Source organism: Callionymus lyra, chromosome 1, assembly GCF_982586985.1.
Source record: "Callionymus lyra chromosome 1, fCalLyr1.hap1.1, whole genome shotgun sequence".
Classification (NCBI taxonomy): domain Eukaryota; kingdom Metazoa; phylum Chordata; class Actinopteri; order Syngnathiformes; family Callionymidae; genus Callionymus; species Callionymus lyra.
The window spans coordinates 50265909-50289119 of NC_141818.1; the positions used below are offsets into that span (position 1 = coordinate 50265909).

The 23211-nt window shown below is 39.2% G+C and overlaps 2 protein-coding genes and 3 long non-coding RNA genes across 7 annotated transcripts; all 5 read left to right on the plus strand.

Annotated features, from left to right (window-relative positions):
- Window positions 1-842: 842 nt before the first annotated feature.
- LOC148090050 (uncharacterized) lies at window positions 843-8982 on the plus strand. Its single transcript, XR_015710677.1, has 5 exons — window positions 843-964; window positions 1059-1126; window positions 1209-1316; window positions 1386-1628; window positions 8903-8982. It is a non-coding gene; the product is annotated as an uncharacterized LOC148090050 (long non-coding RNA).
- A 2352-nt stretch (window positions 8983-11334) lies between these two features.
- LOC148090051 (uncharacterized) lies at window positions 11335-13198 on the plus strand. Of its 3 annotated transcripts, XM_087785584.1 has the most exons (7): window positions 11335-11447; window positions 11542-11768; window positions 11837-11891; window positions 12246-12411; window positions 12506-12573; window positions 12659-12761; window positions 12831-13198. In XM_087785584.1, the coding sequence occupies exons 1-3, from the start codon at window positions 11393-11395 to the stop codon at window positions 11867-11869; spliced, it is 315 nt and encodes a 104-aa protein (XP_087641710.1). In that variant the 5' UTR covers window positions 11335-11392; the 3' UTR covers window positions 11870-11891; window positions 12246-12411; window positions 12506-12573; window positions 12659-12761; window positions 12831-13198. The 3 variants fall into 3 exon arrangements, with proteins under 3 accessions (XP_087641710.1, XP_087641711.1, XP_087641709.1); XM_087785585.1 differs by having other exon boundaries at window positions 11837-12411; window positions 12506-12596; XM_087785583.1 differs by having other exon boundaries at window positions 11837-12411.
- A 1819-nt stretch (window positions 13199-15017) lies between these two features.
- LOC148090052 (uncharacterized) lies at window positions 15018-15385 on the plus strand. The gene is made up of 3 exons (XR_015710678.1): window positions 15018-15077; window positions 15139-15226; window positions 15290-15385. It is a non-coding gene; the product is annotated as an uncharacterized LOC148090052 (long non-coding RNA).
- A 3293-nt stretch (window positions 15386-18678) lies between these two features.
- Window positions 18679-19590, plus strand: LOC148090053 (uncharacterized). Its single transcript, XR_015713575.1, has 4 exons — window positions 18679-18810; window positions 18905-18989; window positions 19087-19146; window positions 19215-19590. It is a non-coding gene; the product is annotated as an uncharacterized LOC148090053 (long non-coding RNA).
- Window positions 19591-19972: 382 nt separating this feature from the next.
- Window positions 19973-22012, plus strand: LOC148090054 (gamma-crystallin M2-like). The gene is made up of 3 exons (XM_087811719.1): window positions 19973-21124; window positions 21376-21618; window positions 21689-22012. The coding sequence occupies exons 1-3, from the start codon at window positions 21092-21094 to the stop codon at window positions 22010-22012; spliced, it is 600 nt and encodes a 199-aa protein (XP_087667845.1). The 5' UTR covers window positions 19973-21091.
- The last annotated feature ends 1199 nt before the right edge of the window (window positions 22013-23211 follow it).

A 23211-nucleotide genomic window follows, 5' to 3' on the forward strand; every position in this document is an offset into this window, starting at 1 on the left:
TTAAAGAAATCAGTCGAATGGTCCAACGAAATCTGCATGTACCGCAAAAATGTACTACTTTCCAATTTTTGTGTCTCTACAGCACAAATGCTGATGAAGTGAAGACAGCGACTGATGAAATAAAAATGTAAAAACATTTTGTTCGTCACAGTTGTTGATGTGTGTTAATCTTTGATTATTTTTCACCACTAATAAATGGGATGGGATTCCATCCTCGGCTACAGAAGCAAGTTCTAAGGACATAGATTTTCACCTTTGATGAGGAAGGAGCCTGAGCTGATGCCTGAGGTTGAGAGGTTGCGTCGAGATGTAGTTGGACTCACTTTGACACACAGTGTGGGACCAGAACCCTTGAGAGTGCTTTGACAGTTTCCTAATCTGAAGTTGCTACAATTAAACGATAGCTTGTAGGGGAGCTAATACTTATTACTCAAAGGTTCAGTGACGGTCTGTTTGGGTCGACCCAATAAGACGAGAGAGTAGCCTCTCTTTGCCTTCAGGATGGGGTACACATCCTGACTACTTGTCCTTGCGTATCCTTGCGTTCAACCATAAGAGAGTTTACATGCAGTGTTCAAAAAAAAGTCACCATTTTAAATTTCTGTCAAACTTTTGGTTTCATAAAGAAAATTTCTAGTTGGAGGAAGCAGTTGTGCAGGATGGATGTTAATAAACAGAGAAAGAAAACCTGTGTCTCCTCCTTCCTTGATATCAATATTTGTTCACTGATCTTTGTGTAATAATATTTTTTATTTTTATAGTCAAATTGTTGAATTTTATTTCCTGTTTAAATACAAGTGAAACACGAGGTGCAGCAGCGACGAGACTCACGTCTGATTGATCACAAACTTGTTGCTGTGGAATCTCCTCTCATATCTCTTCAGTGTCAGAGAGAAGTTGTCTGTAGACATGACTGCACTCAACACTTCCAAACTCTTCATCATCTTCTTCATCTGCTGCTCAGGTCAGTTCTTGTTGGTCCATGTAACTATCAGAGGTCAGGACTGAAACTAGAGTCTCATGTGTGGTGTTGACTTCTGATGGTCTGGTGTCTCCAGCATGGATCGCTCAGGCAAGACTGGAGAGAAGAAGTTTGGATGAACATTCCTCTGAAGTTCGGGGTCAGGTCTGCAACATTAATACTGTCTTGTAAGTCGTCACAGAAGAAATGTTGTTTAAGATACTTGATTTGATTGTTGTGTTTGCAGTTTCTTGTCTTGGATAAAACAATTGTTACTCTCCACCGTAAAGGATTCGGAGGAAGGATCGGTTCACCTTTTCTTTTTTCACAAGAATTCTGCAGGACCAACAAAAATGTACTACACTTTTTATTGTAATTTCTGGAAACTAAGTGTTGTTACTTTACAATTATTGTGTCTCTACAGCATAACATCTGCTTCGGAGTGAAGACAGAGTGAACACTTGTGAAGACGACGACTGATGAAATTGAAAATTGAAAATATTTTGTTGGTCACAGCTGTCGATGTGTGTTAATCTTTGATGATTTTTCTCCACTAATAAATACTGAAAAGAGTGAAAGATCCCATTCCACAAACCTCTCATGATGACCAAGAAAAATAGAACAAAGTTCCTCTTGGTCACCGGGGTTCCCTCCTGGAGCCAGGCTTGTGGTCGGGCACGATCTGAAAAGATAACGTTGAACCTTCTTCTCCATGGACTCACCTCCTGTGACGAGGTCTCTCTTTGCCTTCAGGTCGGGGATCAAATCACTGGAAACAACAGGTTCTAATTCTGATTCTAGTGAATTAAAATGTATTCTTTAAAGTAGATTATAAAAGAGTTATTTAGCGCAAAATAAAATTTAGTTCAAGTTTCCTTGAACAGCACAAAAATATTAATTAATGTTAAGTTTAGTTTGTTATAGTTGTGCGTTTGATGAGGTGAAAAATATAGAAAATTTACAAAAACTCTTGTACATTAAATAATGTATTACATAAAATCATCCTGAGGTTCGTTCACTTTTCACCAAAGTACTTTTTCTGTCTGGCAAGACAAGACGTGGAAAAGTTCAAAGAATTCTGCAGGATCAACAAGACTTTATTTGCTTTGTTCATAAAAATGTTTCTTCTTATAAATCTTTTTGTCTCTACAGCACAAATGTTGCCATGGAGTGAAAAAGAGTAAAAACTTGTAAAGACGACGACGGCTTAGATTGACAATCAAACATCTGTTGTTCGTATGAGACGTCAATATTAATCTTCACATATTTCTAGAGGATTTTCTACCATTAATAAAGATGTAAAAGAATGAAAAATCAAGTTCTTCTTTTTAACGTAATTTAAATTAAATTTGTTTACATATACGTTGAGCTGTAAATACATCCATGTTAAGTTTAAAGGTTTACCAAAAACGGTAATCCAACATAAAGAAACATAACATAATATTAATTGACCGAACTGTGGTTTTCTCAACAGGAGTTTCCCTATTTCAGTCTGAGCATCTTGATTATGTGCATGTTGACTCGGTGGAACCACTGCCTCTTTCCCAGTGTTTTACTCACCTGCTAACAATAGTGGATCAGAACCACCAGGTAGCCAGAAGAGTTTCCATTTGTGTCGACAGCCGTGTTTGTCTCTGTGTTGAGCCTGTGATCGACGGCGTTTCTCCTGCAGCCGGTCCTTCTGTGGGTTTGGACGAGATGTAACAGTTTCTTCAGTTGATTAAACATCTTAGGATGTATTGAGTCTTTATTGATCTGAAAGATGTTAATAAACAGAGAAAGATAGCCTGCATCTCCTCCTTCCTCGATATCAATATTTGTTTACTGATATTTGTGTATGAATATTTATCATTTTTATAATCAAATTGTTGAATTCTATATCCTGTTTAAATACACGTGAAACATGAAGAGCAGCAACAAACTTGTTGATTCAATAAAATGTTTTGTGAAGAAAAATGTATAAACTGATATTTTCCACAGTTTGACTTTAACCATTTAAGTTTCATGTTTGTAAGTGACATATTTATTTGATGATGGAACATCACATCTTAAAAGACACAGGCAGTACTCTTCTGCACCAATGGGGGCGTATGTGAGCCAACAGGTTTTTGTTGCTGATGTCCAGCTGTTCTGGGGGATTTCCTGGTCCTGCTGGGGGTCTTTAACGCCCATGTTGGCAGAGACTGAGAGACCTTAAAGGAGACTGATTGGAAAAGAATGACCACCTGATCTGAACCTGAATGGTGATTTGTTATTGGACTTCTGTGTTCATCAAAGATGGTCCACATGTTCAGCTGGCACCAGGACACTTTAGGACGCAGTTCAATGATGTTCAACTTTGTGTTTGCGTTTGTAACTACCCATCATCCACTGGGTGAGAGACCACACCCCCAAATACCTGCTTCAATAGTTTACCTGATAATGAATCTATGTTTTCTAACATGATCCATGTCTTTCTGGAAATTGACAAGAAAAGAAAACTAAAGAGAAGATACTAAAAATCATGTACATTAAATAATGTATAAACATTAAAAGCAAAAACATCCTGAGATTCATTCACTATTTGTTGACCTTATAGTTGTTGGACACATTCAGGGTGACAACAACGAGGACGTTGAAGCTCTCATCTAAGTTTGTAGAGACAAGTTTGATTTTCCAAATACTTGATAATACTTGTTGCATTTGCAGCTTTGACCCATGTGTCATTAGACACTGGCTTTCCCCAGCAATATTCAACGTTTAGCTCAAAAAATTTGGCAGGACCCACAAAACCGTATGAAACTTTTTTGTTGAATACAAAGTGTTTATATTTACTAATTATTGTGTCTCAACAGAGGAAATGTTGCAGGGGAGTGAAAACAGAGTGAACACTTGAGCTCAAATATTTGTACATTATTTTAATCCATTAATAAAGATTTAAAATATGGAACAATCTAATTACAAAAACCTGTTGTGATGTTAAAAAAGGGCCCAGACTCACTTACACAGAGAAAGGTCATCATGGCCCCCCACTGGTACAAGGCATGGGAGTGGGGCTCAATGGTGAGCGCCTACTGACCATGCATGAGGTCTGGCCCAGTACAGGTAACATGGACCCTGTTCTCATTGGCTCACCCCCTGTGAGAGGGGCCAATGGGTATGTGGGTTGGGAATCCATTCTCGGCTACAGAAGAATATTCCAAGGACATGTAATTTCACCCTCTGATGAGGAAGGAGCCTGAGCTGATGCCTGAGGTTGAGAGGATTTGTCGGGATGTAGTTGGACTCACCTTGACACACAGTGCAGTCTCCTGGAAACACTGCCATTGAATGTACTTGGACAGTTTTCTGATCAGAAGTTGCTACAAGGGAAAGAGAGCTAGTAGGGTTACTGTTTGTGTCGACCCAGTTGGACGAGAGAGTAAGTAAGTAAGTAAGTAAGTAATATTTATTTATATAGCGCTTTTCGAGACCAGGGTCACAAAGCGCTTAGACAATCAAAAACAATACTCAAAAAAGTACATACTTTAAAGATCAAGATAATACTGAGAACAACACATGAGTTCGAGAAATTCAAGGAAAAGCCTGAACAAATAGAAACGTCTTAAGGTGTTTCTTAAAGGAGTCAGTAGACTCCATCAAGCGCAAAGAGAGAGGAAGATCGTTCCAAAGCTTAGGAGCAACAGCCTGAAAAGATTTCTCTCCTCTGGTCCTGAGCCGTGTGCGTGGAACCATAAGTAGATTCTGATCCACAGATCTCAGAGCCCGAGCTGGGGTGTAAGGCTGGATCAGATCAGTGATGTAAGGAGGAGCCTGACCATGAATAGATCTGAAAGTAAGAACCAGAATTTTAAAGTTGATCCTGAAAGAAACTGGAAGCCAGTGAAGAGTTTTAAGGATCGGAGAAATGTGAGTTCTTCTACTTGAGCGGGTCAGAATTCTCGCTGCAGAGTTCTGAATCAACTGCAGACGAGACGATCCTTCTTGTTAAGACATGAAAACAAACTGTTACAATAGTCCAGACGAGAAGAAACAAAAGCATGGATTACAAGCTCCAGATCATGTTCCGACAACATTTTCCTAAGTTTAGAGATTTTTCTCAGTTGAAGGAAACAGTTTCTGGTCAGTTTTCTGCAGTGTCGAACAAGAGACATGTCTTTATCAAATACAACACCCAGGTTTCTCAGGCTCAGTTTGACAGACTGACCTAAGTCACCCAAGTACTGACTCAACCCTGGAATCTTATCATCAGGAGCAATCACCAGAGTTTCAGTTTTGTCCACATTTAGCTGTTAAGTGTTTTCACTCATTGTTTGATTTCTAGCAAAAAATTGACTAAGCTGTTCAGCCTTTGGGGCTCAGTTGGGTCAAAAGAGCAGTAGAGCTGGATGTCATCAGCAAAAATGAGATAAGAAACATCTGGAAATCTCTGAATGATTTTACCGAGGGGAATCAAGTACAGCAAAAACAATAAAGGACCCAGAACAGAACCTTGAGGGACTCCACACAACAGATCTGCCGATTCAGACCTCATTTGATTGGCAGATACACTAAAACTGCGCCCAGAAAGGTAAGATGAGAACCATTCTAACACAGACCCAGACAGTCCCACTTCATCCCTCAGTCTTCTCAGCAGGATCTGGTGATCAACTGTGTCAAAGGCTGAGGACAGATCCAAGAGAACCAGAACAGTGAATTTACCCGAGTCAGCCGACATCATGATGTCACTGGACACTTTCAATAAAGCTGTCTCCGTAGAGTGATGTTTACGGAAGCCAGACTGAAACTTCTCATGGATGTCGCTCTGATCCAGGAACAAAGACAGCTGCTCAGACACCACCTTCTCCAAGATCTTGGACAAGAAAGGGAGCTTAGAAATAGGCCTGAAATGACTGAGGTCAGTTGGGTCTAAGTCTGGTTTTTTGAGCAGAGGCTCCACAATGGCATGTTTAAATGCATTGGGAAAAACCCCTGTGGAAAGGGAGAGGTTCACCATATTGGTAACCCAGGGGCCAATTACATCAAATACTTTGATAAAAAGCCTACAAGGAAGGACGTCATCTGAGCAAGAGGAGGGTTTCATCTTGTTCACTAGTGCTGAAATATCACCCAAAGATACAGCAGTGAAGGAGGACCAAGAGGAGGAGAGGGGCTCAGAGACAGTAGGGGTTCCAAACAAAGGGGGAGAGATTTTCTCTTTGATCAATTTAATTTTGTCAATGAAAAATCTCAACAATGCATTGCTGTCAGCTTCACAGAAGACAGGCGTGATTTGAGGAGCAGGAGACACAAGAGAATTAATCGTGTCAAACAAAACTTTGGGGTTTTTCCTATTTGCTGCTGCCAGTTTTCTGATGTAATCAGATCTAGCAGTTTCTACCATCTCATTGTAAGAAGTCAACAGATCCCTGAGGTGAAGTCTGTGCACCTCAAGTTTAGTAGACTTCCAGAGACGCTCAGTCTTTCGACAAAGTCTCTTCAGACTCAGGAGATCTTCATTTGTCCAAGGGCACCGTTTTTTCTGAATTTTCAAGTTCGATTTAACAGGTGCCACTTGATCCAGTATTTCAACACAATGACCAGTGAAACAGTGAATCAAACTGTCCACGTCTGTGCAGTCATCAAAGGATGACGCTATGCTATAGAGGCAGCCGATCAAAGGCTCACCGGAAGCGGAGTAGCCTCTCTTTGCCTTCAGGATGGGGTACACATCCTGACTACTTGTTCTTGGTATCCTCCAAACAGCAGCCCATTGTATCAGTCCCTTTTGGATACCCTAGGAGGAGTTTCTGAAAAGCACACCTCCGGGGGATTCCCTCGTCCCAGGGTCTGGTCTCACTGTAAAAAGAACGACCCACCTGATCTGAACCTGAACAGTGCTTTGTTATTGGCCTTGTGTGATCATAAAATATTATCCATAATGAACACCATGTTTAAATATAAAGGTGTCCACATGATCACCTGACACCAGGACACTCTAGACGTTTGATGATCGATGTCGTCAGACTTGCTGCCACGTGTCTTGGACAGAGGGGTGGAGCTGTTGTCACCTGAGGGGGATTTGGGCTCTGATGCCAGGGGAGGATGCTGGTCAGGGTTTCAAGTCAGAAGAAGCTTCAACTCAAGCCCTTCAGGAGAACAATCATAGCAGGGGAGGCGTGAGATGTCAAGCTTGAACAGGCCATGTTCAATATTTGTCACTGATCTTTGTGTTCGACTAATATCGATCTTTTTATAGTCAAATCCTTGGATTTAAATACTTCCTGTTCAAATACATGTGAAACAGGAGGTGAGGCAGCGACACCAGAGTGCCCAGTGTAAACCCACACAACACAGAGAGAACATACAAACTCCACACAGAAAGGTCACAAGTTGACTCCCTCTGGACCTTGAAACCTTTTTGATGTGAGGCGATCAAGCTAACCACACCATGCGTCAACTGATATTTGTCCATGAATATTTTTTATTTTCAAAGTCAAATTGTTGAATTTTTTTTCCTGTTGAAGTGAAACACGAGGAGCAGCAGCGACGAGACTCACGTCTGATTGATCACAAACTTGTTGTTCAATTATATGTTTGAAGACACGTTTATAAACTGATATTTTCCACAGTCTGACTCATGTCTTTAACCATTTAAGTTTCATGTTTGTATGTGAATATTAAATATAATAAAAAACAGGGTGAGACAGACAGTTCTCTGCTGCACCAAAGGGGGCGTATGTGAGTCAACAAGTCCAGGACAACATCAGTGTCTTCTGTGGTGAGTCAAGTGTAACCAGTTTGATTCAAGAGTTATCATAAAACTCAGATTCAGGGTCAAAACTGTGACGTCGATGCTCCCATGTAAGTCTGCACAGACAAGTTTGTTGATTGTTAGGCTTCAACCATTGGACGAGAGGGTAACGTCTCTTCACCTTTAGGTCCCACTGTTGTTCATGTATTTGCTCCAAACACCAGCTCAAAGCATTCACTCTTTTTGGATACATGACTCCCACTTCAACCATGTCCCGGGGGAGGCGGAGGATATTGAATCTGAACAGGCCATGTTCAATATTTGTCCACTGATCTTTGTGTTTGACTGTTTCCATCATTTTTATAGTCAAATTAGTTTTATTTCCTGTTTAAATACAAGTGAAACACGAGGTGCAGCAGCGACGAGACTCACGTCTGATTGATCAGGAACTTGTTGCTGTGGAATCTCCTCTCATATCTCTTCAGTGTCAGAGAGAACTTGTCTGTAGACATGACTGCACTCAACACTTCCAAACTCTTCATCATCTTCTTCATCTGCTGCTCAGGTCAGTTCTTGTTGGTCCATGTAACTATCAGAGGTCAGGACTGAAACTAGAGTCTCATGTGTGGTGTTGACTTCTGATGGTCTGGTGTCTCCAGCATGGATCGCTCAGGCAAGACTGGAGAAAAGAAGTTTGGACGACTATTCCTCTGAAGTTCGGGGTCAGGTCTGCAACATTAATACTCTCTTGTAAGTCGTCACAGAATAAATGTTGTTTAAGATATTTTGTTTGTTGTGTTTGCAGACTCTTGACCGGGCTGAAACAAAAGTTACTTTCCCCATCAAAAAATACGGATTCGGAGGAGGCTTTGATCGGTTCACAAAGATTCTGCTGAACTAACAAAAATGTACTAGACTTTTTAATGTAATTTCTGGAAACTAAGTGTTGTTACTTTACAATTATTGTGTCTCTACAGCATAAATGCTGCTTCGGAGTGAAGACAGAGTGAACACTTGTGAAGACGACGACTGATGAAATTGACAATTAAAAATATTTTGTTGGTCACAGCTGTCGATGTGTGTTAATCTTTGATGATTATTCTCCACTAATAAATACTCAAAAGAGCGAAAGATCCATTCCACAAACCTCTCATGATGACCAAGAAAAAAATAACAAAGTTTCTCTTGGTCACCGGAGCTCCCTCCTGGAGCCAGGCTTGTGGTCTGAGAAGATAACGTTGAACCTTCTTTTCCATGGACTCACCTCCTGTGACGAGGTCTCTCTTTGCCTTCAGGTCGGGCACAAATCACTGGCAATAGGTTCTAATTCTGATAATAGTGAAATATTTAGTTAAGTTAAAATGAATTCCTTTAGAGAAATTGATTATTAAAGAGTTATAATGTGAAATTCAAAAGTTATCAGATTTAAAAGTTTTAACCAAGAGATAGAAATGTAGCTCTTAGTGGTTTAAAATGTTTTATATATTTAAAAAGAGAGATAGACATAAGTAATTGCTTTTAAAAGAATAGTAAAAATTATGCTGTTGAGCGAGTCCAGCAGTCAAACCTTGTTCACTGTCCTCTATGAACTCTGGTTTCCTCCAACAGTCCAGAAATATTCATTAATATTAAGTTTAGTTTGTTCTAGTTGTGCGTTTGATGAGGTGAAAAATGTAGAATAGCCTTCGTACTTTAGCAGGATCGACCCTGGCGAGCTGGGACACATTTTATTGTACGAATCTACTGGTTTGGTTCATAAAAGTTGACGTTGACTGACGGATGTGTTTGGAAACGAGCAGGAATAGAAGAGAAACTGTCAAAAGTGTTAAATAAAGCATCAGAGACACAAACATTGAGTAAAGAAAAGAGTTCAGAGCATGAAGTGTTTGTTATTACTTGAGCACTTTGTAATTTAACATCCAATAGTAGTTTTGATAATGCCATGAGTACACGCCATGAAGCCCGGACAGAGAAGCACAGATCTGACATCTGCCCGTCACATGAAGGTCATCTGTGACCTTGACAAACACCATTTGCTGCTAATTTCAGAGGGAACTCATGTTTGTATGATTCATATTCATCACTGTGATCAAATCTACCTTCAAATCCAAAATAATATTTTATCTGCACTTCATGGTGCGTTCAGGGTGCGTCTGATTTTTTGGATATTCACTCAAAACAGGGCAAAATTGTTGCAAAATCAACATGCAAGTAGAATTTTTCTGATCAACTGATCCCAGGTTTGACTCCAAGTCTTCCACATGCTCACTCCCCGCCTGTGAACTCAGCAAATGTCCAGGACTTGATCGAGCACATTCACATCCGAGCCTCCGTGTATTTACACTGTTAAATAACAAATTCCTCTCAAATGAAAAACTGTAAAACGACAAAACCAAGAGTTGTTGAACTCATGTACATTTATATGATATCCTTTTTTCCACCAAAGGTCACGTTTCAACACAACGCTCCCTCGAAGGATCTGCTCGTCCTTCCCTTTAACTCAAAGCATCAAGTCTTTTTGGATCCATGACTCCCACTTCAACCATGTCCCGGGGGAGGCGGAGGATATTGAATTGAACAGGCCATATTCAATATTTGTCCACTGATCTTTGTGATCGACTTTTGTGTTCAAATTCTTCTTTTTAACTTATTTCAAATATAAAACCAGCTCATTTTACTACAGGTGAGGAGGTCGACATTCTTCCAAGGCTTCATTGGAGTCTCCAAATCCCACTCACTTAAACCTCAACCCCCTCGGACACCATTGGAAAACATTGAACCCGCAGCCAGAAACCTTTGTGTTCTCGATTCATCCCTTTCATTTGACCAATATATCAAGAAATCTGTTCAATCCTGTTTTTACAAACTGAAAATAAAGCTCTGCCTAACCTAACCTAAAATCATTTAAAAAATCAAACCCATGATCAATAAACCCTGGAAAAACTCACCCATACCCTCATCTTCTCCTGTTTACATTATTGTAACTCCCTTCTCTCTGGCATCTCTCAAAAATCCCTCTTTTGCCTCCAACTGGTCAAAAACTCAGCAGCTAGACTTTGAACTGGTTTTAACAGACGACATCACATCAACCCAGTGTTAGCCTCACGGCACTGGCTTCCTGTGCGTTTTATGAATTGATTTAAATGTTAATAATTAGACGAGATATAACAGTTTCTTCAGGTTGATTAAACATCTTAGGATGTATTGAGTCTGTTATTGATCTGAAAGATGTTAATTAACAGACAAAGAAAACCTGCGTCTCCTCCTTCCTCGATATCTATATTTGTTCACTGATCTTTGTGTATTAATATTTTTTTATTTCATAGTCTAATTGCTGAATTTTATTTCCTGTTTAAATACAAGTGAAACACGAGGAGCAGCAGCGACGAGACTCACGTCTGATTGATCAGGAACTTGTTGATTCAATATAATGTTTAAAGACATGTTTATAAACTGATGTTTTCCACAGTCTGACTCATGTCTTTAACCATTTAAGTTTCATGTTTTTAAGTGAATATTAAACATAATAAAAACAGGGTGAGACAGACAGTTCTCTGCTGCACCAAAGGGGGCGTATGATGAGGTTTTATTTTGGCTCTGATGTCAGGGAAGGCTTGGGATGTAGAGTCTGAACATGCCATGTTCAATATTTGAAGATGACAAGTTGAACTATTAAAAGCTCCTGCAGCTTCAGTGTCAGAGAGAAGTTGTCTGTAGACATGACTGCACTCAACACTTCCAAACTCTTCATCATCTTCTTCATCTGCTGCTCAGGTCAGTTCTTGTTGGTCCATGTAACTATCAGAGGTCAGGACTGAAACTAGAGTCTCATGTGTGGTGTTGACTTCTGATGGTCTGGTGTCTCCAGCATGGATCGCTCAGGCAAGACTGTCTGACTGCTGCTTGAAGGTCTCGGACAAGAAAGTGCAGAAAAGAAGTTTGCCTGAAGGTTTCTACTGGTTTGTGGGTCGTCGACGCGGTATTTCCATGACCATGTTGAAGAAGACTCTGGATTCACCAGTCTTGCCTGAGCAGGCTGAAGGATTGAAGAACTACGTGGATCAGCTCACAGAATTCTGCAGGATCAACAAACAAGTACGAGACTTTAGTTTTTATTTTGTTGAATACAAAGTGTTGCTATTTATCGATTATTGTCTCTACAGCACAAATGCTATGTGGGAGTGAAAACAGAGTAAACACTTGTGAAGACGACGACTGGTGAGATTGACCATCAATCTGTTTTATCAGAGCCGTCAATGTGTCGTGATCTTCACATATGTCCAGATGATTTTCTACCATTAATAAAGAAGTAAAAGAACAAAATATTCTTCTTTTTTTTTACTTGTATCTTCTTTTAAATTACATTTTATTAATTTACACTTTTATACAATGGTTGATTAAACATCTTAGGATGTAATGAGTCTGTTATTGATCTGAAAGATGTTAAAAAACAGAGAAAGAAACCTGTGTCTCCTCCTTCCTCGATCAATATTTGTTCACTGATCTTTGTGTAATAATATTTTTTATTTTTATAGTCAAATTGTTGAATTTTATTTCCTGTTTAAATACAAGTGAAACACGAGGTGCAGCAGCGACGAGACTCACGTCTGATTGATCAGGAACTTGTTGCTGTGGAATCTCCTCTCATATCTCTTCAGTGTCAGAGAGAAGTTGTCTGTAGACATGACTGCACTCAACACTTCCAAACTCTTCATCATCTTCTTCATCTGCTGCTCAGGTCAGTTCTTGTTGGTCCATGTAACTATCAGAGGTCAGGACTGAAACTAGAGTCTCATGTGTGGTGTTGACTTCTGATGGTCTGGTGTCTCCAGCATGGATCGCTCAGGCAAGACTGGAGAAAAGAAGTTTGGATGAACATTCCTCTGAAGTTCGGGGTCAGGTCTGCAACATTAATACTGTCTTGTAAGTCGTCACAGAAGAAATGTTGTTATTTGTTGTTGATACTTTGTTTGTTGTGTTTGTAGTCTCTTGACCGGGCTGAAACAAACGTTATTTTCACCCTGAAAAAAGGCGGATTCGGAGGAGGCTTTGATCGGTTCACAAAAATTCTGCGGGACCAAGATAAATGTACTACACTTTTAATTGTAATTTCTGGAAACTAAGTGTTGTTACTTTACAATTATTGTGTCTCTACAGCATAAATGCTGCTTCGGAGGGAAGACAGAGTGAACACTTGTGAAGACGACGACTGATGAAATTGAAAATGAAAAATATTTTGTTGGTCACAGCTGTCGATTTGTGTTAATCTTTGATGATTTTTCTCCACTAATAAATACTCAAAAGAGCGAAAGATCCCATTCCACAAACCTCTCATGATGACCAAGAAAATTAGAACAAAGTTCCTCTTGGTCACCGGAGCTCCCTCCTGGAGCCAGGCTTGTGATCTGAAAAGCTAACGTTGAACCTTCTTTTCCATGGACTCACCTCCTGTGACGAGGTCTCTCTTTGCCTTCAGGTCGTGGCACAAATCCTACAACACTGGCAATAAAAGTTTCTAATTCTGATTCTAGTGAATTATTCATTTTAAGTTGAAATGTATTCTTTAAAAAAAAGATCATAAAAGAGTTATCGAGCATGAAATAAAATGTGAAATTCAAAAGTTATTGGATAAAAAGTTTCAACCAATCAACAGAAATGTAGCTTTTAGCGATTTAAAATGTTTTATATTTTTAAGAAAAGAGAGATAGACTTAAGTATTTGTTTTTAAAAGAATAATACAATTATGCTGTTGAGCGAGTCCAGCAGTCAAACCTTGTTCACTGTCCTCTATGAACTCTGGTTTCCTCCAACAGTCCAGAAATATCCATTAATATTTAGTTTTGTTTGTTCTAGTTGTGCGTTTGATGAGGTTAAAAATGTAGAAGAGCCTTCGTACTTCAGCAGGATGGACCCTGGCGAGCTGGGACACATTTTATTGTACGAATCTACTGGTTTGGTTCATAAAAGTTGACGTTGATTGACAGATGTCTTGGGAAACGAGCAGGAATAGAAGAGAAACTGTCAAAAGTGTTAAATAAAGCATCAGCGACACAAACATTGAGTAAAGAAAAGAGTTCAGAGCATGAAGTGTTTGTTATTACTTGAGCACTTTGTGATTTAACATCCAATAGTAGTTTTGATAATGCCATGAGTACACGCCATGAAGCCCGGACAGAGACGAGGCTGACACTGGACGCATTTACAGGCAGGGGGCGCCACTGATCCGAGACCTGCGTGTTCGAAGAGACGCACGGATCTGACATCTGCCCGTCACATGAAGGTCATCTGTGACCTTAAAAAACACCATTTGCTGCTCATTTCAGAGGGAACTCATGTTCTAATGATTCATATTCATCACTGTGATCAAATCTACCTTCAAATCCCAGATTATCTTTTATCTGCACTTCGTGGTGCGTTCAGGGTGCGTCTGAATTTTTGTATATTCCCTCAAAACAGGGCAAAATTGTTGCAAAATCAACATGCGAGTAGAATTTTTCTGATGAACTGATCCCAGGTTTGACTCCAAGTCTTCCACGTGCTCACTCCCCGCCTGTGAACTCAGCAAATGTCCCGGACTTGATTGAGCACATTCACAGTGTGTCCGTGTATTTACACCGTTAAATAACTTGTTAACTCTCAAATGAAAAACTGTACAACGACTAAACCACAAGTTGTTGAACTCATGTACATTTATATGATATTTGGGCAAATTTAATTTTCCTTTTTTCCACCAAAGGCCACGTTTCAAGACTACACTCCCTCGAAGGATCTGCTCGTCCTTCCTTTTAACTCAAAGCATCCACTCTTTTTGGATCCACGACTCCCACTTCAACCATGTCCCGGAGGAGGCGGAGGATATTGAATCTGAACAGGCCATGTTCAATATTTGTTCACTGATCTTTGTGTTCGACTGTTTCCATCAATTTTAAAGTCAAATTAATTTTATTTCCTGTTTAAATACAAGTGAAACACGAGGTGCAGCAGCGACGAGACTCACGTCTGATTGATCAGGAACTTGTTGCTGTGGAATCTCCTCTCATATCTCTTCAGTGTCAGAGAGAACTTGTCTGTAGACATGACTGCACTCAACACTTCCAAACTCTTCATCATCTTCTTCATCTGCTGCTCAGGTCAGTTCTCTCTCTTCTACAATTTGTTCTTAAACGGTTGATCTTTCGTCGTTTTTATGTTAAACTTAAAAAAAAGACACACATAAGGACAATAGTTAAATCAAGAGGGAAAATAAATCTAAAGAGAATTTACTAAAAATCATGGACATTAAATAATGTATATAATTTAAAAACAAAATCATCCTGAGGTTCATTCACTTTTTGTTGACCTTATAGTTGTTGGACACATTCAGGGTTACGACAAGGACGACGATGGGGACGTCGATGCTCTCAAGTAAGTTTGTAGAGACAAGTTTGTTTTTCCAAATACTTGATAATACTCGTTGCATTTGCAGTGTGGACTCATGTCCCCTTGGACACTTGGCTTTCATGCCAATATTCAACGTGGAAACGTTCAAAAAATTCTGCAACACCAACAAAAACGTATGAGACTTTTTTGTTGAATACAAAGTGTTTATATATTTACTAATTATTGTGTCTCAACAGAGAGAATGTTGCGGGGGAGTGAAAACAGAGTGAACACCTGAGAAGACGACGACTGCTGAGATCTTTTGTTCGTCTGAACCATGAATGTCGTCAATCAAAAATATTTCACCATTATTTTAATCCATTAATAAAGATTTAAAAAATCGAACAATCTAATTACAAAAACCTGTTGTGATGTCAAAAAAGGGCCCAGACTCACTAACACAGAGCAAGGTCTTCATGGCCCCCCACTGGAGCCAGGCATGGGAGTGGGGCTCAATGGTGAGCGCCTACTGACCATGCATGAGGTCTGGCCCAGTACAGGTAACGTGGACCCTGTTCTCATAGGCTCACCCCCTGTGAGAGGGACCAATGGGTATGTGGGATAGGATTCCATCCTCGGCTACAGAAGCAAGTTCTAAGGACATAGATTTTTACCTTTGATGAGGAAGGAGCCTGAGCTGATGCCTGAGGTTGAGAGGTAGTTTTGGGATGTAGTTGGACTCACCTCGACACACATTGTGGGCTCCTGGAAACAGTGCCATTGAATCTATTTGGACAGTTTTCTTATCAGAAGTTGCTACAAGTGAAAGAGAGCTAGTAGTGGAGCTAATACTTATTACTCAAAGGTTCAGTGACGGTCTGTTTGGGGCGACCCAGTAAGACGAGAGAGTAGCCTCTCTTTGCCTTCAGGATGGGGTACACATCCTGACTACTTGTCCTTGCGTATCCTTGTGTTCAACCATAAGGGTGTTTACATGCAGTGTTAAAAAAAAAGTCACCATTTTCATTTTTTGTCAAACTTTTGGTTTCATAAAGAAAATCTCTAGTTGGAGGAAGCAGTTGTGCAGGATGGATGTTAATAAACAGAGAAAGAAAACCTGCGTCTCCTCCTTCCTCGATATCAATATTTGTTCACTGATCTTATTGTTTTAATTTTTATCATTTTTATAGTCAAATTGATGAATTTTATTTCCTGTTTAAATACAAGTGAAACACGAGGTGCAGCAGCGACGAGACTCACGTCTGATTGATCAGGAACTTGTTGCTGTGGAATCTCCTCTCATATCTCTTCAGTGTCAGAGAGAAGTTGTCTGTAGACATGACTGCACTCAACACTTCCAAACTCTTCATCATCTTCTTCATCTGCTGCTCAGGTCGGTTCTCTCTCTTCTCCATTCATTCTCAAAGTTTCATTTTGTGTTGTTTCTCTGTTTAATTAAAAATACATTACAATTACATAACTAATGATGTAATTGAATAAAGTGGTGAAAAATGTAAAGAAAATATACAAAAACTCTACATTAAATAACGTATACAATATAAAAACGAAACCATCCTGAGGTTCATTCAGTATTTGTTGACCTTATAGTTGTTGGACACATTCGGGGTGACGAGGAATTGGACGTCGATGTTCTCAAGTAAGTTTGTAGAGACAAGTTTGTTTTTCCAAATACTTGATTTGTTTGTTGTTTGCAGTTTTTCACCAAAGTACCACCTGGCAAGACTAGACTCGGAAAAACTCAAAGAATGCTGCAGGACCAACAAACAAAAAAGTTTGGACGACTATTCCTCTCAGATTCAGGGTCAAACCTGTGCCATCGATGCTCTTATCTTAGTCTGTAGAGACAAGTTTGTTTCTTACAAATTATTGATTTGTTTGTTTTGTTTGCAGTTTATGATCGAAGGGCATAAGACGCTTGAGATTGAACCCAAATAGAAGAATTCTGAAGAACCAACAAACATGTAGATTTTCCTTTTTTGTTGGTTAGTGTGTAAGTGTTGCTATTAACATATGATTGTGTCTCAACAGAAGGAAATCTGTGAGAGACTGAACATAGAAACACTTGTGAAGACGACGACTGATGAGATTGACAATCAAACATCTGTTGTTCGTATGAAACGTCAATGTGTGGTGATGTTCATGTATCTCCAGAGTATTTTCCATCATTAATAAAGGTTTAAAAGCATGAACCATGAAATTCTTCTTTTTAACTTTGTTTAAATAAAATTTGCATTTAGTTGTTAAAAAACATGTAATCAAACTATAAAGTTAAAATAATATGTTGCTATTTTAAAGGGCCAGCATAAGCCAACATAATAAATATATTAAAAAAAAAGGTGAAATAACATAAAGATTTAATTAAATATGAAGATTAATATAGTACAAAATAAATATTCAGCAAAATGTAAAATGTAATTTAATGCAAAGAGTACCAAACCGTGCTCTGCTCACCAACAGGGTGTCGTGGAAGTTTGTCTGGCTTGGGCGTGTCGTGTCAACAGGCTAAAGTTCAAGGTGCATCTGAAACCATTTTTCTATTTGGCCGAGTAATTCAATTATCTGCATGTTGACTTGGTAGAGCCACTGCCTCCTTTCAATGTGTTACACAACTGTGAGCAATGATGGATCATGAAATCCAAATACTCTGGATTTGTTGCTGCATTTGCAGTTTCCTGACCAAACCATAAGATCTTGAGGCTTGACAATTGAAGAACAGGTTGATCAACTCAAAGAATTCTGCAGGACCTACAAACATGTATGAGACTTTTTTTCTGGATACAAAGTATAAACACTAACTTATTATTGTGTTTTAACGGAGCAAATGTTGCTTCAGCGTGTAGACTTAGAAAACCAATGGTTAATTACAAAAACCTCTTGTGATGTCAAAAAAGGGCCCAAACTCCCGAACACAGAGCAAGGTCACTTGCAGAACTCTGCAGCGAGAATTCTGAGCCGCTCTAGTAGAAGAACTCACATTTCTCCGATACTTAAAACTCTTCACTGGCTTCCAGTTTCTTTCAGGATCAACTTTAAAATTCTGGTTCTTACTTTCAGATCTATTCATGGACAGGCTCTTCCTTACATCTCTGACCTGATCCAGCCTTACACCCCAGCTCGGGCTCTGAGGTCTGTGGATCAGAATCTACTAATGAATCTTCCTCGTACTGGTTCAGGACCAGAGGAAAGAAATCTTTCCAGGCTGTTTCTTCTAAGCTTTGGAACGATCTTCCTCTCTCTTTGCGCTTGATAGAGTCTACTGACTCCTTCAAGAAACATCTAAAGACATTTTTATTTGTTCAGGCTTTTCCTTGATTTTCTGGAACTCCTGTGTTGTTCTCAGTATTATCTTGATCTTTAAAGTATATATTTTATTGAGTATTGTTTTGATGGTTTAAGTGCTTTGTGACCCTGGTCTGGAAAAGCGCTATATAAATACAAATTACTTACTTACTTCCTTACATGTCCCGGGGGAGGCGGAGGATATTGAATCTGAACAGGTCATGTTCAATATTTGTTCACTGATCTTTGTGTAATAATATTTTTTATTTTTATAGTCAAATTGTTGAATTTTATTTCCTGTTTAAATACAAGTGAAACACGAGGTGCAGCAGCGACGAGACTCACGTCTGATTGATCAGGAACTTGTTGCTGTGGAATCTCCTCTCATATCTCTTCAGTGTCAGAGAGAAGTTGTCTGTAGACATGACTGCACTCAACACTTCCAAACTCTTCATCATCTTCTTCATCTGCTGCTCAGGTCAGTTCTTGTTGGTCCATGTAACTATCAGAGGTCAGGACTGAAACTAGAGTCTCATGTGTGGTGTTGACTTCTGATGGTCTGGTGTCTCCAGCATGGATCGCTCAGGCAAGACTGGAGAGAAGAACTTTGGACGACGTTAAATTTAGGGGTGGGGGCCGAGACATTAATACTCTTGTGTAAGTTGTGACAGAAGAAATGTTGTTTAAGTTACTTGATTTGATTGTTGTGTTTGCAGTTTCTTGCCTTGGCTAAAACAAATGTTATTCTCAACAGTTATGGAGGTAGAGGACGCTATGGATCGGTTTACAAAGATTCTGCAGAACCAACAAAAATGTACTAAACTTTTATTGTAATTTCTGGAAACTAAGTGTTGTTACTTTACAATTATTGTGTCTCTACAGCATAAATGCTGCTTCGGAGTGAAGACAGATCGAAGACGACGACTGATGAAAATGATAATTAAAAAACATTTAGTTTGTCACAGCTGTGGATGTTTGTTAATCTTTAATGATTTTTCTCCACTAATAAATACCTAAAAGACCGAAAGATCCCATTCCACAAACCTCTACACAAAAATGTAGAAGAGCCTTCGTACTTTAGCAGGACCCTGGCGAGCTGGGACACATTTTATTGTAAGAATCTACTGGTTTGGTTCATAAAAGTTGACGTAGACAAACGGATATCTTGGGAAACGAGCAGAAATAGAAGAAAAACTGTCAAAAGTGTTAAAGAAAACATCAGAGACACAAACATTGAGTAAAGAAAAGAGTTCAGAGCATGAAGTGTTTGTTATTACTTGAGCACTTTGTGATTTAACATCCAATAGTAGTTTTGATAATGCCATGAGTACACGCCATGAAGCCCGGACACAGACGAGGCTGACACTGGACACATTTACAGGCAGGGGGCGCCACTGATCCGAAACCTTTGTGTTTGGGATGCACAGATCTGACATCTGCCCGTCACATGAAGGTCATCTGATATTCTGATGACATATGATTTTTTTTATATTTATTATTTTTATTATTATAATATTATGATATAATTAATTTTATTTAATCTTTTTTTTTATTAATCATTAATTTTTTTTTTTTTTTTTAATTACAATTTTTATTTTTACTTTTATTTTTCTTATTCTTTTAATTTTATATATTTTTTAAATATAATATTTATTGTAATTTTAATTTTAACTTGTATTACTATTATAATTTTAATTATAATTTTTGTTTTTATATTTACTTTTATCTTTTTTATATATACTGTATATATTTATTATTATTTCTTATTTTTATCTTTATTTAATCCTTTTTTTATTATATATTTTCTTTATAATTATTAAAATGTTTCTTTTTATTTCTTTTTTAATTCCAGTTTCATTCTGAAGTACTTACTTCTGGGCGTGTGTTATTATACATGGAGCTACAGCACCACCTACCGCCTCCCTCTTCAACTCATTCATGGCCTGATAAATAGATTCATGGAACATGAGAAATTTAAGTAAAGATAAACGTATATATTTGCAAATAATTTCACACATTTACAAAGCTTCAGCAACAGTAATAGACCCATACATCCTGCCCAGTACGACAACACTTAAATAAGTCATATAAGGTGAATAAAATACAAATAAAATCACAGACATTTCTCACTACTGGGCGTGTGCTATGCTATTAAACTCATTAAACTCATTTAACTCATTCATGGCCTGACAAATAGATTCATGGTATTTGAGAAATCAAAATACAGCTTGAGTAAGGTGTCAGTCAACAGAACCGTTTTGAAGTAAAAAAAAGAAAAGAAAATGATGCTTCAATGAAGAATAAATTTAAAAAAAGCAAAAGACTTAATAATATTTTTTACTTTAGAATGTAAACATCTTTAATCTTTTAAACTTGCCCACTAAAATAATTTTTAAAAAGACTGTGTCCACTTAAAACATTTTTTATTGAAGTAACTGTTTTTTTTAAATGATGAACGATAAAAAAATATATTTACAGGGTTTATGGTCACCTGATCTTATTCTACAGTCATAGTTTGTGTTCTTGAAGTCAATGAATATAATATATTAACATAAGCATGAAGTTCAGGAATGTTTGAAAATTTCTGGAACTCTTGTCTCTGCCTATTCTGTGTGTTTCCATGGAGCTGCTGCTGGCTCAGGGTTTTGCACAAAGGCCTGGAGTCTGGCTCAGGTATAAAAGGAAAGGGTTAAAGCAGGTACGGTACCTTTTGGTCTAAGAGCAGAACCAGCAGCAGCGTTGAACCATCAACCAGCAAAATGACCTCCAGTGGAATGAACATGAACGGAAAGGTGAGATATTTTAACTTCTACTCTTGAACTGATTAATGTTTTTTAAAATACTGTGGAAAGTCAAATTACTTTTAAATGTTCAGGTTTCTGAAAGTCTGATTTCTGTTTTTTGTCTTGTTGATCTGCTCTCTGTCGCCCTCGTTTGGCGAGGACTTTTTCGGAATCACAAACTTTCATTGCCAGTGTTGTAAAGACAACATAGTATTTTTGTGGTATCAGTACAGAATCAGACCTGGATCCTCTTCTTTCAGATCGTCTTCTACGAGGACAGGAACTTCCAGGGCCGTTCCTACGAGTGCATGAGCGACTGTCCCGACATGTCCTCCTACCTGAACAGGTGTCAGTCCAGCAGGGTGGAGCGCGGCTGCTTCATGGTTTACGATCGCAGCAACTACAACGGCAACCAGTCCTTCATGAGGAGGGGCGAGTACCCGGACCACAGCAACATGATGGGCATGAGCAACGGCGTCAAGTCCTGCCGCATGATCCCTTGCGTAAGAACACCTTGATCCAAGTCAGAAGGTTCTTTCAGAGTTGTGACGTCACTCTCTCTCTCCCGTCCAGATGAACTCTTCCTCCACCCAGCAGCACCGCGGCTCCTTCAGGATGAGGATCTACGAGCGCGAGAACTTCGTGGGTCAGATGCATGAGCTGCAGGACGACTGCGAGAACGTGATGGAGAGGTTCCGCATGTCCGGCTGCATGTCCTGCAACGTCTCTGAGGGTCACTGGCTGCTGTACGAGCACGCTGACTTCCGAGGCAAGGTGATGTACGTGAGGCCCGGAGAGTACCGCAACTTCCACAACCACAACAACATGAACAACATGAACAACATGAACGGCATGAAGTACATGAGCATGAGGCGCATCACTGAGTCCATGTATTGATTGACTCCATGATCAATAAAGTTACCTGAACCTGAGCTGAAGTCACATCTGGTTATTGTCTGAGTCTCCTCCCACATATACAGGTGTGTGTAACTCCAGAGATATTCGGTTGCAGATGCTATAGGGATGCTCAACACAGAACCTGCTTTAAACCTTTAATTGTGTCTTTAAGCCAATGTTTTAAACCCTGACCATAAATACAACCTTAAAGGCTTGGTGTAGAACCTTAAAAATCACAAACTCACAAAAAAATAGCCCCTTCAATCCGCTCACCCATCTGGCTGAACCCAGATCTCACTATCAACAAACTAACGATTAACTTCAGCAGCTGGGAGGAAAAGGATGTTACACACCTGCACCATATTGTACGAGTTCTCTGAACTTGTAAGTACATTTAATATGACAAACTCACCCATGGACCACCCATGTAATGCTGCTGTCCCCCCGGTGCCTCATAGTAAGCTGGGACATGGGCTGGGGGCCGGTGGGTGTGGGGGGCGGACCTTTGGTACCACAGAGACTGTGGACCGCCCATGGAATGCTGTTGTCCCCCTGGTGCTCATGACGAGGGGGAGGGCTGTGGCTGTCACAGGGAAGATTCCCTGATACCAGGTTTTATGGTTTCTCTGCCCAAAAGACCATGGCCTCCCTGTACTGTACTGGTACTTGGCCGTGCTGCTCCCCGTCTCCTAGGGTGGTACTCGACCCAACTACTGGCCATGTTATTGCTGGGCATGCGTATATACAAACATAAGAAACGACAAGAGTATTTCAACTTGTTATAATAAACTTGCGGCACCAATCTTCGCAAGAAATGCTTTTTTTCCTCTCCCAAAAAAATTATAACACGCTTGAATACTTATATTCAGCATAAAACTTACAAGAAAAAAAATCTCTTTTTTAGCCAATTGAAATTCAAGAAAGCTTATCTATCAATTTATTTATTTAAAACTTGAAAAACACACATTAGCGTTAACGTTGCATTAATCAAGAAAGTTTGTTTTTGTTTTTTATCATAATACAAGTACTCATAAGGCAGCGTAACCTATAAAAAACTTGATTATTTAACCAAGAAAAGCTTTTTTAAAGAAAACATTCCATTCGTACTCTCGGGGTTCAAGCGGTCTCTAAAGGGGTGATATAAATGCCTCTATAATGTGCCAATGGAGCTTAGTTTGCCACTCGAAAGAATCCCAAGC

What these genes read in the sequence shown, in the direction of transcription:
- LOC148090054 (XM_087811719.1), top strand. Translation starts at nt 21,092, where the DNA reads ATGACCTCCAGTGGAATGAACATGAACGGAAAG. An exon ending in GAATGAACATGAACGGAAAG is followed by an intron (nt 21,125 to 21,375) that starts GTGAGATATTTT and finishes CTCTTCTTTCAG; the next exon opens with ATCGTCTTCTACGAGGACAG. An exon ending in CCTGCCGCATGATCCCTTGC is followed by an intron (nt 21,619 to 21,688) that starts GTAAGAACACCT and finishes TCTCCCGTCCAG; the next exon opens with ATGAACTCTTCCTCCACCCA.
- LOC148090051 (XM_087785585.1), top strand. Translation starts at nt 11,393, where the DNA reads ATGACTGCACTCAACACTTCCAAACTCTTCATCATCTTCTTCATCTGC. An exon ending in CTTCTTCATCTGCTGCTCAG is followed by an intron (nt 11,448 to 11,541) that starts GTCAGTTCTTGT and finishes TGGTGTCTCCAG; the next exon opens with CATGGATCGCTCAGGCAAGA. An exon ending in TCTGCAGGATCAACAAACAA is followed by an intron (nt 11,769 to 11,836) that starts GTACGAGACTTT and finishes TTGTCTCTACAG; the next exon opens with CACAAATGCTATGTGGGAGT.